This window comes from Dipodomys ordii, unplaced genomic scaffold (genome assembly GCF_000151885.1).
Source record: "Dipodomys ordii isolate 6190 unplaced genomic scaffold, Dord_2.0 Scaffold1, whole genome shotgun sequence".
Classification (NCBI taxonomy): Eukaryota; Metazoa; Chordata; class Mammalia; order Rodentia; family Heteromyidae; genus Dipodomys; species Dipodomys ordii.
In genome coordinates, this window is record NW_012267217.1 from 47759526 (window position 1) to 47775506 (window position 15981).

At 33.8% G+C, this 15981-nt stretch overlaps 1 protein-coding gene across 3 annotated transcripts in view; it reads right to left on the reverse strand.

The window, feature by feature from the left end:
* Positions 1 to 15981, reverse strand: part of Ikzf2 (IKAROS family zinc finger 2 (Helios)) — a 157053-nt gene that overhangs the window by 14487 nt on the left and 126585 nt on the right. For all 3 annotated transcript variants that reach the window (XM_013010996.1, XM_013010987.1, XM_013011005.1), the window contains one exon: positions 5914 to 6051. In XM_013010996.1, coding sequence (XP_012866450.1) covers positions 5914 to 6051 — 138 coding nt within the window. The remainder of the gene's footprint in view (positions 1 to 5913; positions 6052 to 15981) is intronic.

A 15981-nucleotide genomic window follows, 5' to 3' on the forward strand; every position in this document is an offset into this window, starting at 1 on the left:
CATAGGGCAACTTCTCAGACAGATTATATCAGTTGATTAAAACTATTATTCATAGTAAATACCTGAAATTTCCATTTACTAGGTACTCTAATTTGACAGCATGCAAGTAAAATGATTTACTTGGATCCTTTTTGTTTGTACAACCAAGTCCCCTGGTGTGGAACATAATCCATTCTCATTTATAAGGAGGCCCTACTGGCTGACAATAAAATCAGAAAGCAAAGATGAAATTGACCAAAACTCAGCGCACAATTCAAGTGACCTATTTAATAACCAATACAGGGTGCTGACATGGAAGGAAAAAAACCAGTATCAAAATGTTTTCCTAATTTAGACATCTTTAAAGAAATCGGCATCCACTCTATGATTTGGTTAGCCTAGTTGCTGGGCCAGAAAAAGTTAATCATTAACCTACATTTTAATAAGAGATTCTCTGATTCCAAATAGCAAGGAATTCTGCAACAATTGCATGTTGATTTGAACAAATAAATTTCAAGATGAGATTTAGTAATAAGGAAGTGTTTATTACACTGATGTTATTAATATGATCAAGTGGGAAACATATCCAAAAACATTACATAAAGTATTATATAATCTCTTTACTAAAAATGGCCAAACAAATCAAATATCATGGCTGATCATAGAATTCAGACAAAAATATATGGAGGAAAAATGGTGATAGTAATTTCCTAGCAAAGCAGGTTATGAGATAGAGATTATGGTCAATATCTTAAATTTTTCTTTGGTAAGATTCATAGGCACTCATCTCATTATTGCAATAACCACAAAGTAGTTTATGCATGAAGCAAAGTTGAAAATATCACAAACCTAAATCTAAAATGAAAAAAATTGCTGTTAATTTTTGCTAAAAACCAGCAAAACTGGTTAACAGGGTTTCCCCCCAATATTGAATGTTAATTAGTTTTGAAATGAGTAACATGAAACTTGGCAGTTCTGCTGTAAGTCTCACCCTGAATTTTCTTATTTGCACACACTTAACACTCAAAACGAAACCTGCATGTGGGAACCGTTCCACACCACATCCACCTCAATTCAGATGATCTGTCCCAAGTTCAATGAGGCTCATATACACTGAAAACAATGATTCTGGCAAGCTTTGGTCTAAATTCTACTTTGCAACTGCCCTCTGTGTCAAAAGTCAATCTTGTTTTTAACCATGTTGGCAATAATAACCACTAAGTGCTTTTTTGAGGCTTTACATTTAATATCCTATGCAATCCTCATGATATAGATGCTATTACATCTTTATTTTTACAGATGGGAAAACAAAGACTTGGAAATTTTAATAACATTTCTCAGTGTTTATGTCTACTTAGTAGAGAATGTTACAACAATTCAGAGCCAGTGCTACACTATACTATTATAGATATGAATGATATTATAGATATGTTTTGAGTATTTACATGTTGTACACTGGGTTGATATATGTGTAAGGACTGTCATGGATAAAAGACAAAACACACTTTTCCTAAAGATCTATTTATTTTTTTGCTCTCCTGAACCAGGGAATAGCTCAACAAAATGTTTTTGGATATATCCTCTAAACACAAAAAGGTTCTCTAGATACTTCATATCTCAATTGCATTAACAATAAGAAAATTATCAAGGCTACAGATAAACCAATGTGCTGATATCTTCATTTGTTTGGAGAAAGCACTAAAACCAACCATCTCTTTTCTCACATTATCTGAAGTTGTTACTAGAACAAAAATGTATTTATTCTTGTATTATGCCATTATTTCATTATATCAGTAAAGATAAAGGTAAAACCAAAAGGGCAACATTAGGCTAAGTATGATGATATATACCTATAACCCCAGAACTCAGAAATTTGAGGCAGGAGAATCTCAAGTTCAAGATCAACCTACTATATATAACAAAACTCTTACTTAAAAAAAAACAACAAATCAAAGATGACATAGCTTTATTTATTGTTAGCCAAACCATCCACTCAAAATTCAAATTCCAAGAATAAATAAACTGAAGAATCAAGATCCTGTCACATGTTTTTACCCTAACCCCCTTGTCCTTGAACAGGAGAGATCAGGTTAACTGACAGTTCCAAAGAACTGCATACGATGGAGAAAGTTCTCTTAAAGGAAAAGGCAAATCTTGTTAAAAAAGACATGGGATGAGCTGAAGAGCTGAGGGACAGCACCCAGGCCCAGAGTTCAAGCCCCACGACCGGAAAAAAAAAAAAAAAAAAAAAAAAAAAAAAAAAAAAAAAAGACATGGGAGAAGGAAGAGAAAGACAGATAATCTTTCCTATCATTGAAACTTTTCTTTCTATGCTGTTGAATATTAAATCTTTCAAGTTATATGTTATTTTCTGGACAGGCTATGATGTTGCAATACTGGTGCTAGCTTCTATGAAGTAAGTTTCTATACTCCTGGCCCTGCTCTTCTCGTCTTCATAGCTTCTTTCCCCCATATTGCCTTATGCTACAATTTGGATATGATATGCTCTCTCGACCAATCATGTGCTAGGAGCATGGTCCTTAGTGCAACAGTAATGGAACATGCCAGGACCTTCAAAAGATGAGACCTAGTGTAGTAAGGTCACTGGGGACATAGTTGCCAAGGGATTTGGGCTGGTGTCTCAAAAATAGTAAGGTCTCCTAGGAGTAGATTAGTTCGTAGAAAGCCCACTATAGTAGAAGAGGAAGACTAGGCCTTCCATGCTTGCTTCCTGTTGTAAAGTACCTAGTCTTTGGCATTTTGTTACAGTAACAGAATGATGTCTATGAAGTTTTCACTTTTTTTCTTTTTCTTTCTTTTTTTTTTTTTACTGAGATCTTGAGATCTCTTTCAATATCAAAGTCCAAGATAGTTTTACTTGGCTCTTATTGGTACTTAAAAGATGTGTTCAAAAACTGAAATCTTCCTTTTCCTCACACAGGCTTTCTCTAATTCCCACCCCCAATGAATGGCTCCATCACCTACTACATCACCTACCCCATCATCCGTGCTAGATATTGGCAGATACTAGATTTCTTTATCTTGACTTTTCTACTCCCTACCACATGAAAAAAATGTGGAGGTATAAAGTATTTTAGACTCTACATCTGTAGTTGCTCTCAATTCCCTAATGTTTCTATTCAAGGCTACCCAGCCCATCTTGACAACTGCAACAATCTCCTAACAAGTCCAATTGTTTCTTGACTCTTCTAATCTTTGTTTTATATTCCACTAAAATGTTAATATAATTATATGTTTTAAAGTATAAAAATTATTTGACTAACTATATAACAGGCAGTTGATGTTCTGTCCAGAACTTTTCCTCTAATCCTATCACCTTCTTGCTCCAGTTGTACATAGCTACTTGTAGGTCCTTACCCTTTCAGGCTCTGTGAGACTACTATTTCTTGGCATATGCTGTTATTTCTGAATGAAACATTGACTTATTAGCTTGTCAGTTTAACCTTTCCAAATTCAGTTCTAACATAACTTTTCTTGAAATTTTCCTTGGACACCCAGTCTGATTTAGGTATCTGTTCCTTACCTCTACCCAGTGTACTTAACAGAAGATACTCCAATAATTGTTGGTTTACTGTTCGATTTCTTTCACTAGAAATTGTATTTTATTTAACTGTGCCTCTCCTGCTTATTAGATGAGAAGTATTACATTCAGTGGGTGGTTATTATATGACTTAATGAAGGAAATAATGTCACTGATGAAAATGAACGAAAAAAGCAAACATAAAAATTTGCAGGTTCCCAATTATATCACCTCCTTGCTTGCACATAAAGAACCTTCTCTCCTGAAATAATTGAAAGTAAACCTAAGAATATATAGCTTTAAAGTTGTTATCTTCCTGGTTACACAATTTCCATTTTGAGTTCAGGCTTTAAGGGAAAAGGTAATTATACAGTTTGCTTTTTAAAGCTTGTTTCTCAAGCTGAACAGACTTGAAAAATGAGCATAAAGATAACATTCAAATAAGATAAATAATCTGCCATAAAACCCAATTTATTGTTATCTTTATTTCCAACACCAGAAGTCATAAAACTGTTCCCTTTGTTCAAACTCAGTCAACATTTATAACAACTTTATCCTCTACATGCTAATACCTGTTCAGTGTCCACTGTTCTCTCATCCTACCTACCCTTTCATCCTTTCTTTTACATTATCACTTGCTGCCTCTCTTCACCCAAACCCAAACCTTGCTCCTGGCAGATGTCAATTCTATATTCTATGTTGGTCATATTTTCCTTTAGAAGATACACAATTGATTATCAATTGGCTCCTATTGAACCAACTACAAAATCCAATCACTGGATTAAAAGAACAATGTACTCTTTTAGCCTTATTTCATATCACTCCTTCAACTTGAAATATATATATATATACATATACATATATATATAGAGAGAGAGAGATAAATAAATCTGTCAATGAACCTTTATTAGTCCATGTCTCTTCTCTGCATGGAGTATACATGTTGTATCCCATCAGATACATGCAATTTTCTTTCACCCTCATGCTCAGATCAAACACTGAGAAATGGAAGACATTTTCTTTGACTTTTCCACTAGGTTATCCCAATCCTTAGATTAATGGAGAGCTATAGACACATCTTTATTACAGTTTTTGCATCAGTTCATTTTCCTATGTTTAAAAGGAATGCATTTCCTAGCAGAATATAGGTGTATAAATGAAATTATGTTCATTTATCTTTGTATCCCCAGAATGTTCATTAGACACTAGATGTAATCTCAACAACTGGGAGTGTGAGGCAGGAGGATTGAAAGTTCAAGGCTAACTTGCTACACAATGAGTTAGAAGCTGGCCTGTTAGTTAATAACAGTAATATAAAGATACATGGAATCAATTACAAAAATGGAACTAAATCAGATTATTTTACATTATAGAAGCTATTATTAACATAAGAATATGCTTATTTAGAATAACAGATATTTTGAATTTAAAATTCACAACCCATTAACATATCAACACTATCTAGTAAGCAGTTTCATACTTCATACTATATTAAAATAATCACAGTTACACAAATCATCCTTGGAACTATGTCTACATTTTCAAAGTGTACAGAAAACTATATCATTTAGCATTGGCCATTTAACTTTTAAAGTAAAAGATATAAATATATCAATAATTTAAGACTTTTGTGTATATTTATATGAATAAAATAAATCAGTATACAAACACAATTAGAAAAAGACAGACACAAAAATTGTAAAGGACTGAAATCTATTACTTTCCTTTGTAAATCCAATCTACAAAAATTAACATTTTAGGAATTAAGAACTATTAATTCAAATTCAAGGGACTACCTAAGTAGGGATTACCATCCTAACTGTGTCATGGGTTGTGAGAACCAGGACCGTTTGTTTAGAGAATGATTTTTTTAATGGAGGAAGATGGTATCTACTTTAGATCTCTTACACATGTAGAAAGCAAAATTATTTCCCAGACAAATTATAATACAGTCTGGAAGAATTTCAAATTATATCACAGATCATTTACCTAACAGAAAATAAATAATGGACACAATTAATTTCACTCTTTTAGGAAACCTGCAGACATCTATGATAAGCTATCATATCCCAACTAACATTGGGATATAGAAATGCAAGAGAAAAGTAAGCATATTCAAACACATGGGACCATTATTACACTAATTCAAACACTTTATCAGAAATAATTTGGGAGGAAGACTACTCAAGATAGCTTGTAATATATTCCAAAGCTTAGCTCATTTCAAGTATCTGAGACGATAATCCCATACAATGTTAATGTGGTCTCAACTTGTTTAAAGCAGAGCAAGATTTTATCATCATGCTCACTGGTGGAGGGAACTACTTAACCCATAAGAAAAGATAAAAGCTGTATAGTCAGGAAGGAAAAATCACAAATGTCTTTCTACCCACCATGGTGACTCATGACCTGCCCGGCAGCCTCCATGCTGACATTCTGGAGATAGTTGTGGCAGCGTTCCTTGTGCTCCTCCAGTGAACTGCGCTGCTTGTAGCTTCGTCCACAGTAGTTGCACTTGTGAGGTTTACCCACTGTAAGGAGAGCTCAGGGTTAGTGTCTTGTCCACAGCCACATCCAAAGAGAGTTGTGAATTAGCTTTTGGTTGGATGGAGGAAGCACTTACATGCTATTTAGATTTAGGTCCCTTCCTCCTCCACAGTCTAATTTGGATGAGAAAAGAGAATAAATTTCTACTAAGAGAAAAATACAGCGAGAACATAGGCAGATTGTACTTCTAGTTTCAGGGTAAATACTGAATCAAACTTGTGCTCTGACTATATTCCTGATCATGATCGCGTGATGATCAATTCTCAAGTTATATCTGACTCTTTTTTACACATTTCCCTTTTAGGTATGTTAGCCTTGACTCACTCAAAAGATAACTTGGAGGTATCCTACACACATGATGAATTGTTTTAATGGAGGAGTACATATGTTTTGGGGAAAATGGGAACTTTTTCTGAAGAAAAATAAAAATGCAACCATCTGAAATGTATTGCTTAAATAAAATGAGATTATTTATGTGTAGCAAGAAAGTTAGAAAAAAATTCATGTGGTGAGAAAAACTAAAGATGATATGGTGAGAAAAACTACAGATGAAAGTTGAGTGTTTCTCTTCTTTTTCCACGGTGGTAATACCTGTTCACATATGCAAAGCTTTTCAGTAAATGAAGTATATTCTCCTCATTGGAACTCTTTGTATAATACTAAGAATAAACCTACTAGGTACTTCAAGTCAGAATTGTTAACAATAACCACTAAAACTTTAATATATTTAATTATGACAGTGATTTTTTTCAAAATACTTCTCATTCAGAAAATGAATTTTTCCTTAGTAGCCAAGGAGCCATTATCTCAGGACATCTATTAAAATATACACTGTGATGCTTATGTAGACAACTTTGAAAATAAATCCTTGACAAGATAAAAAGGCACCTTTGTAAAAAAAGGCATGTTTCAATATAGCACTTCAATTCTTGGTGGTAAATTGATACAAAATAACAGAAAGTATCAAGAATATATATACTGATGCCCCAAGATATAAAAGACAGTGTGTGAAAATAGTTGGTGTTTGTCATTTGACTCCCATAGGAATAATTTAGCTTTGGACAGAGAATAGACAAGTTTTTTTTTTTCATGACTAAAGATAGCATCTTAAACTCCAGCCCCTTAACATATATATGTGATAATACACACACACACACACACACACACACACACACACACAACACAGCGAAGAGAAACTAAAATACCATAACAAGAAGTGAAGTACTCAAGATTGCCTAAGATTCACTGTAATCACTCAGAAAACTGCTAAACACACAAAAAAGGCCAAACCAATCTTTATATTATATTTGAAGTATACCCAACTTAAAGTCAACTATTTTATAACCATACTTTATACATCATCTTTAAAAAAATAGCTATCTAAAGCATGATCTGTCATTTAAAAAATAAGCAGAGTACTATATTTTGAAACCAAGTATTTTTAGGCAGTATCTATGAATACTGTGCAATATTTATACCACTTACATTAAAAAATGTTAGAAGCATTTTCAGTTGAAACAATGCATATAGTATAAATATATTTACATATAATTACACTGAGAGACATGGATAATTATACCATGAGACATGGGAACTTCATAACAAAAAGCCCTTGTTGCTTTTAGCATTATTTAAAAAAATAATTTATACTAAATGAATCCACATGACCATGTCAGTCTACAGACTAAGTCTACTAATTAATACTTAGTAAGCACTCACAAGGACTTTAATCCTCTATAAAGTCCTAGCTCACCTTATAAGAGAAAAAAAATTTTACTGCTATCTACTAACTTTTAACTATTCTTATTTTTGAAGCCTATCTTATCTGTGTCACTTGAGCCTCTCCTATCTTGTCAGATTTATTTTAAAACACCTTTCCACTGTTGTTAGTGAGTTTATTGGGAATCTGAGTAGTTGTTTTAAAAGCATATCTTCAGTTTTCCCTCTTCTTCATCTCTACTCATATCAATCAAACAAGGCTTCCATATTGGATTTTGACATGTCTTAAGAGCATTAAATCTCTAAGAAATTTGCTCTTGAAATGCTCTATCCTATCATTCTCTCTTTCTCATTTATTCACTAGTGTGGCTAGAAATGGTGAGACACACTTTTGATTCCAGCATGAGGGAGGCTGTGACAGCATGATCATAAATTCTAGCCCAGTCTAGGAGTTCCAGGCCAACCTGGACCACACAATAAGACCCTGTCTCAAAGCAAACAAACAAAACAACAGCAAACCCTTCTCCCCAACCTCAAACAAAGAAAACAAAAAGCCCAGAAGACTGCTATGTACCAACATGGTGAGATTATGGTGTAGCTACAACTCATAAAGCAGAGGACATGTTCTCATTGTGTTTATCCTTCTCCAAGCCAGTCTTATAGGAATACAGATGGTAAATATACAAGCAATGTGCCATAGATTATGGGAGGTTCTACTGGGCAAACAAATGGTGTGTTAATATAGCTTGGGAAATCTACTTTAATTTTGAGTGGATGGACAGGAAGGTTGGTCTAACTAAGATAGGATCACTTAGAGTAATGCATGAAGAAAATGTGGCAGTCTGAGGATTACAGTGAGAAGGAAAGAGGCAGAATTTAATGATTTTATGAGAACTGATGTACTTTCTTTTTTCTCAAAGTTGTTTTCAAGCATCAGTAACAATTCTTGCTAAATTCATGCATGATTCAACTGTCCCTGTAAGAACATTTCCTATTAGTTCTTTGATGTCATTTTTTTAAACTTAAGTTTAGGAAATATTGTTTCTGTTTCTTTTATCTTGAATCTCTTGCTGTAGTTCCTGGGATCAGATTCTGTATTCACCATCACTGGCTTTATTTCTCAAATCTCCTCCCACAGCACCAAATATCTACATGCTGCCAGTCTTTGTTTTGACTTCATTTCTATGAAACAGCCAGGGTGCCTGGAATACTTTCTTATTTGAAGTTTTTACTGGACATTTAAACCTTCATTCTTATACTTCCTTCCAAGTAATCCAAACATTCTTCTCTGTTTGTACAACACTCTGTTTATGCTCTATTGATCCATGAATATGACAAATGCATTGTATTTATCAATCTGATACCTATTTCCTTAGCAGAAAGAGCTCTGTAAGGACAGAGATAATGCTTTACTCAATTTTAAACTGATAATGTTCATGGTAGTTATTAAATATTGGAGACCCTCAATATTCATTTTCTGAATGTCTAAATTTCTAAGCCATATGCCCAACTTACAGATACTCCCATTAAAAAAATAAACACCCAAGATATCCAAATCCATTTCATTCCACAAAACTCCAACCTTGTTCTGATTGCCCTTGTATGCTAGTGTTATTACTATTCGAATAATTCAGGAGGTGCAGCATTTCTTGTCATCTATTTCTTTTCATGCTTCTAAATAATATTTAGAGCCTATGTATGTTTTCATTATTTCTCAAGTCTGATGCTGCCTTTCATCTCCTGTATCAATATCCTAGTTCAAGCCTTTATTACAACTAACCTGAGCAAGCATAATAGACTTCAAGTGAGGTTTTTCTTACTGGGTATAATTATTTCACGGCCTCTTGAAAAGAAACCTTCAATGACTGTTAACTTGTACTGCATACATCTTTTCACCTGGCTTTCAGTACCCCTCACAATTCAATCCGATCTCAAAGCATATTCTTATCTTCTACCACAGACTTGAGATTTGTTTTCCCCAAGAATGACTTCCATAATTTCTGCCTCTTAAAATCTTCTGCATCCTCTACTTCCAACTTCCTCAATACCCATCCATCTACAAGTGCTTTTTTTCTCATCAGAGAAGTGTAATTGTGTTGGCCCTCATGTTTAGGACCCCTAACATCCTGCTTTGTGTTCTTTTAGGCTTCTATTCATGGTATTTATAAAGTCACTTAGATCTGATGTGTTAGAAGTTATCTTCTTGAGAAATTAGAACAACAAATTGTATATCTTCGTAAACTCAATAGAGATTTATCATAGTTTAATTGAAAATAATAAATGGCCTGAATTGCATCATTTTCTAAATCATTAAATAGTCGTCTGGCTCTTTAAATAGGTTTTTTTAAGCTCAGTTTTTCTTATATCATTTCTAATACCAGTACATTCATATAAAACTGTAAAAATATTCATTCAAAATTCATAATTATACCATTTAGAAATATTCTTTGGTATGTCTGTCTCATCCTCTTACATTTTTTCCTATGTGCATAAATACAAATTTTGTTATAACTAATTATTTTATATACTGTATTTTGTAATCTGTTTATTTTACTGAGCAATATATCTTGACTATTTCTCTGTCATGAAATGGTACTTTTGTTCTGGCTATTACATACTAATACTTCTGTCAGGTTCTAAAATTATGGTAGCATGAAACCATTTAGTTAGCTCCATTCTTTTATTTTTTATCAACATCCAAGGACTATTTTAATTATGACAAACACTATCTATGTTCCATATCTAAAGGAAAAACAGTGCATTGTTTTCAATGATTCTAGTACCCCAATAATATCATGGGGTTGGAGGTGGGTGGTGTAGGTTGAAGTCAAGTACTAATGATTGTATCAACGCCGTAAATTTATTTTATCATTTTCTTTTAATTTGGTGATCATTTCTCTCTTTATTTTTTTAAACTGCAGTTATGCTACTAACAGGCATAATGCTAACAGGCATTTAATGTGTAGTCTAGTCCGTATCTGGTCCCCAACAATTTAATTTATAAGCTATATAAACAGCCATTTTCACAACTTGTTCTTTTAGTGATTATATCTATGTTTCTAAATAGTATACAATCTTTTCTTCATTCATGAGGCTTAGAGATTATATTGACTGTCTCTAAGGATTTTGTGCTCATAAATATCTTCAACCCTTCTTTCAACAATTATTAGAAAATTCTAATTAATTGGATAAATGAAACTCTGCATTATAAATGTAAATATTAATCATTCTATATTACTACATTGGTTCAATAGTGATTATGTTTCATTTTATGAGAAAAGTGCAATTTTCCTTATAGCAATTGTTTTACTTTTTTTCCATTGATCGGTGTTTCTGTTCAGCGAACTACTTATTTTGCCCTCCAAATATTCTCATACCAAATAATAACTGTTCTAAATATTAAGAGTCCCAATGCCTCAAGTGTTATCTACCTCCACTTCCATCCTGCCCTTGAGCATCCAGGTACATTTCCTGCTCTACTAGAATGGATGATCCTTTGGATTATCATACAAGTGTCATCCTGAGATTCCTTTGTCTATCTCATGACTGGCTCCCTTCAATGCCTAGATCCCATGTTTTCCTTTTTCATCCTTGGTATAGAGGTCCAGGTTGGAAATCATTTTCCCTTAACATTTTAAAGGTGTTGTTCCACTGAACTAGTAGTAATCTTACAGCTTCTTTTAAAGTATTTGTTGCAAATTTAAGTTTTATGTGGCTTACTTATCAGAAACTTTTAAGTATCTTCTATTTGTCCTTGATGCTCAGACATTTCTAAAATATGAGTTATATGTCTTTGTTCTAGCAGCTATACAATCTGGCTCTCAAGAAATGTGCATTATAACCAAATATAATATTTATAAAATATTATAAAATATATTGAGACAAAGATAACATGTGTATCTGTGTATAATACATAAGTGTGTAATTGCAAATAATCTGTGATTATTTTAATTAAGTTTTATGTACAGTATGAGATTTATGCAATTCATTTTAATAATAGGAGTATCCAGTTTTCATGTAATTTGTTGAAAATAATATCCTTTCAGACAAAAATAATAGTACATTGATAAAAGCCAATTGACTATATATTTCCTGGCTTTTTTTTTTTTTACTTTCTTTTACTCCATTAATCTCTAGATGTCTTTTTTTTTTTCTCAGTTGTGGAGCTTGAACTCTGGAACTGGGCACTGTCCCTCAGCTCTTTAGCTCAAGGCTAGTGCTTTACCACTTGAGTCACAGTGCCACTACTGGTTTTCTGAGTAGTTTATTAGAGATAAGAGTCTCATAGGCTTTCCTGCCTGGGTTAGCTTTGAACTATGATCCTCAGATCTCAGCTTCCTTAGTATTTAGGATTACAGGCATGAGCCACCAGCACCTGGCTTAGGTGTCTTTCTTTCTTTCTTTCTTTCTTTCTTTCTTTCTTTCTTTCTTTCTTTCTTTCTTTCTTTCTTTCTTTCCTTCTTTCCTTCCTTCCTTCTCTCTCTCTCTCTCTCTTTCTTTCTTTCTTTCTTCCTTTCTTTCTTCTTATAAAATTGAACTCAGGGCCTTGTACTTGCTAGGTAGTACTCCAACATTTAAGCCATGCAGTCAGCTTATTTGGCTGTAGTTACTTTTCAAATAAGGTCTCAGTTTACTTTGTCTGGATTGGCCTAGATCATAATTTCACTACTAACACTCCTTGCAGAGCACATTTGGTCATACTGTTTTTTTAAATTTGTTGAGATGAGGTTCTAGGGGACTTTTTGTCTGAGCTGATCTTGAACTGAGATCCTCCCAAGTAGTTAGAATTACATGATCAAGTCTTACTTCTTGGTAAAACTTAAGCATCAAGTCTTCCTAAGAGATTAGTTTTAAATTAGGGAGTACAAGTCATCCAACTTTGCTTTTTTTTCCTTTCCTTTTTTCTTTTTTGATATTTTAGGTCTTTTTCCACTTCTAAATGAATTTTGTTCTATTTTTACCGGTTTCCACAGGAGAAGACAAATCTGCTGGAACATGTTAACTGAGATTATGTTGAAATGAGAGGCTCAGTTTCAGGAGAATTAGCAGTGGCAACTCTTTTACCCTGTAGGTTGAGGTTTTACAAACATGACTTTTGTCATGTTGAAAAATTCCCTTCTGCTCTACTGCTGAGAATTTTTTCTTTTTTTAAATAAGCTTTTTATTATGAGAATACCATACAGAGGGGTTACAGTTACATGATCAAGGTAATGAGTACATTTCTTATCAAGCATTGTTACCTCTCCTTTGTTTTTCCCCTACCATCCTTTCCCTTCCACCTCCTGAACTACATTCCTCCCCTCCTTTCCCCTCTCCCCCTTAAATTGTAAAGTTCATTTTTCAACATAATGTCTTGTACATCTCATTGTTGCAATGGGTCAACCTGTATCCCTATTTAAACAATTTGTTTTTTCCCTTCCCCTCCACAAATTATACCAACATCAAATACAATGAAAACAGGGGTTACACCGTGGGGGAGGGACATACAAAGCAACAACAACAACAAAAAATCACACAGTACCTTATATAAATACATTAGAAACAATAGCAAGAAAGAAAAAAAAAAACACTTGTGTCCCTATCTTGGAGTTCACTTCACTTCACATCATCTTATCTGACCTTTTCTGCTTGTCCCAGACATATACTAGTTATTGCAAATAAGGGAAACCATGGGACCTATGTTTCTTTGGGCCTGGCTTACTTCACTTACTATAATTTTTTCCATTTCCTAACAAATGGGCAATGTCATTCTTTCTGATGGAGGCACAGAATTCCATTATATATATATATATATATATATATACATATATTAAATTATATATAATATATCACATCACATTTTCTTTTTTTTTGGGGGGGTCTGGTCGTGGGGCCTGAACTCTGGGCCTGGGCACTGTCCCTCAGCTTTTCAGCTCAAGGCTAGCACTGTACCACTTGAGCCACAGCGCCACTTTCAGCTTTTTTCTTTTTGCTTATGTGGTGCTGAGGAATCAAACCCAGGGCCTCATGCATGCAAGGCAAGCGCTCTACCACTGAGCCACCTTCCCAGCCCCCTCACGTCACATTTTCTTGATCCATTCATCTACTGAGTTGAGTGCTGAATTATTTTAAATGATCTTTCTATAACTATGAAGATGATTACATGGCTTTTCCTTTTTCTCTGTTAATATGGAGAGCTATATTGATTGATTGTTGCCAGAGTTGATTGAACTTAAATTCCTGGAATAAATCTTACTTGGTTTAAGATATTACCCCTTCCAAATATTTCGAGACTCCATTTGTTAAAATTTAATTAAGTATTTCTACATCTCTGTTCACTGTATAGTTACCGTCATGCAGTTGTCTTTCATTCTGGCATCAGAGAAATGCTGAACTACTACATTCATTTGGAAATAATTTTCCCTTCTTTTTTCTCTAGAAGAATTTGCTACCTGTGTTTTCTCTAAGTTGTACTTATCTTTAAATGTTTAAAAGAATTTACTAATGAAGTTCTTTGGACTTTTCTGTTTGGGAAGGTTTTTTTTTTAAATATATGCTAACTACATTATTCTGATAATTCCTGGATCTGTTCTATCAAATGACTAATCTTTTAACTGTAGATATTTTCTCCTTTTTCAAGTCTGTTAGATTTTAATGGGATATTGGATTTTATGAATTTTGCATTAGTGGGTTTTAGGTTTTACTGCATATCTTTAAACTGTGATTTCTTCCAGTATGCTTCTATATTACTACCTGGAATCAGCTTGATCCTTTTGATATTTGCCTTTATATTTTCAAGAAGGTCCAGAGAATATTTAAGGGGCTATGTTAGCATCTCTGAGGTTTTTTACTGACTTCTCAAGGTCTTTCCATTTTGGTAAGAAACTATTCATGAACTTACATTAGCTCCAGGAAACATTTGACTTTTGTTTTCCCAGGTTCAGGTAGTTTTACCTCACTCATACTCAAGTAGCACAATACTTAAGCCAGAGTTGAGGGGATCATTTGCAATATTCACACCTCTTTCCACATGGATTCTATCTAATATGGTTTAACCACATTTGTCTTCCGGGTCTGTCATATCTGCCTCAATTCAGTTACTGAGTACCTGTCTCTGTTTTGGTTTGCTTCTGTCGAGCTATATCTGAAAACTGCCTTCAGGAATTAAGCTGGGGCAATCAGAGGACTCATCAGTTTTTTTGTTGTTGTTTTTCATCTCCTAGGTATCCAGCTCTTTGTTTGCTGTATTTTCATTACCTAAAAATTATTTCATATACTTTGTTCAGTAGACTAGTTGTTTAAGAAAGGAAGATAATTCTGGTCCCTAAAGATATGACCAATAAGTTGTGCTAAGCCAGGTACCAGTTATTTAAAAAAAAAAAAAAGCCTATAATCCTAGCCTCTCAGGTGGCTGAGATCTGAGGATCTGTTCAAAGCCAGCCGAAGCATGAAAGTCCATAGAAACTTATCTTCAATTAAATATTCTTCCCAGCACCCCCCCAAAAAAAAACAACTGGAAGTGGAACTGTGTTTCAAGTACAAGACTATCCTTGACCAAAAAGATCAAGAACAGCACCCAGGCTGTTTAAGCCCCAGAACCAGAACACGCGCGCGCGCACACACACACACACACACACACACACACACTTATATAACCTTTAGAAAAAAAATCAACTTAGGTAAATTAGAAGATGAATTATGATACCAAAGATTATAAGACAAAGAATATAGCAGGTATTTCCAACAACTTCTCAAAAGCTAAAGTTTAAGTATTTTGTTTAGCAATGGTTCTTGATGTGATACATTTCTCTTTAAAATCTAATTCCATTCTTATCATGCTGATATTTCCTTCACAAAAGACTCCCACTAACAAAAGTAGAAGATTTATAACCCGAATCTGTCAGAGATGTAGATTCAGACTACTGACCTGAGGAATTAATTATAAAAAGAAGAATTTGAACACAATATACAACAAAAATACTGATGATTCTGCCACAACTATTCAATCAGAAAATAACAATAAAGTGATTGGCATTTACTACAGTTTTCCCTATGTTTTTCTATGGAATTGAAAATTTTAAACTGCTGTCTCTGTACTCCTAGAATCCACACATGCCTATGTAAAAAGAAAACTAAAAGAGCCATAAAGAATTTGAAACAGGAATGTTTACCATAAGTTCATAAGGAGTTATGAAGATATATAGCACAAGCAAGTC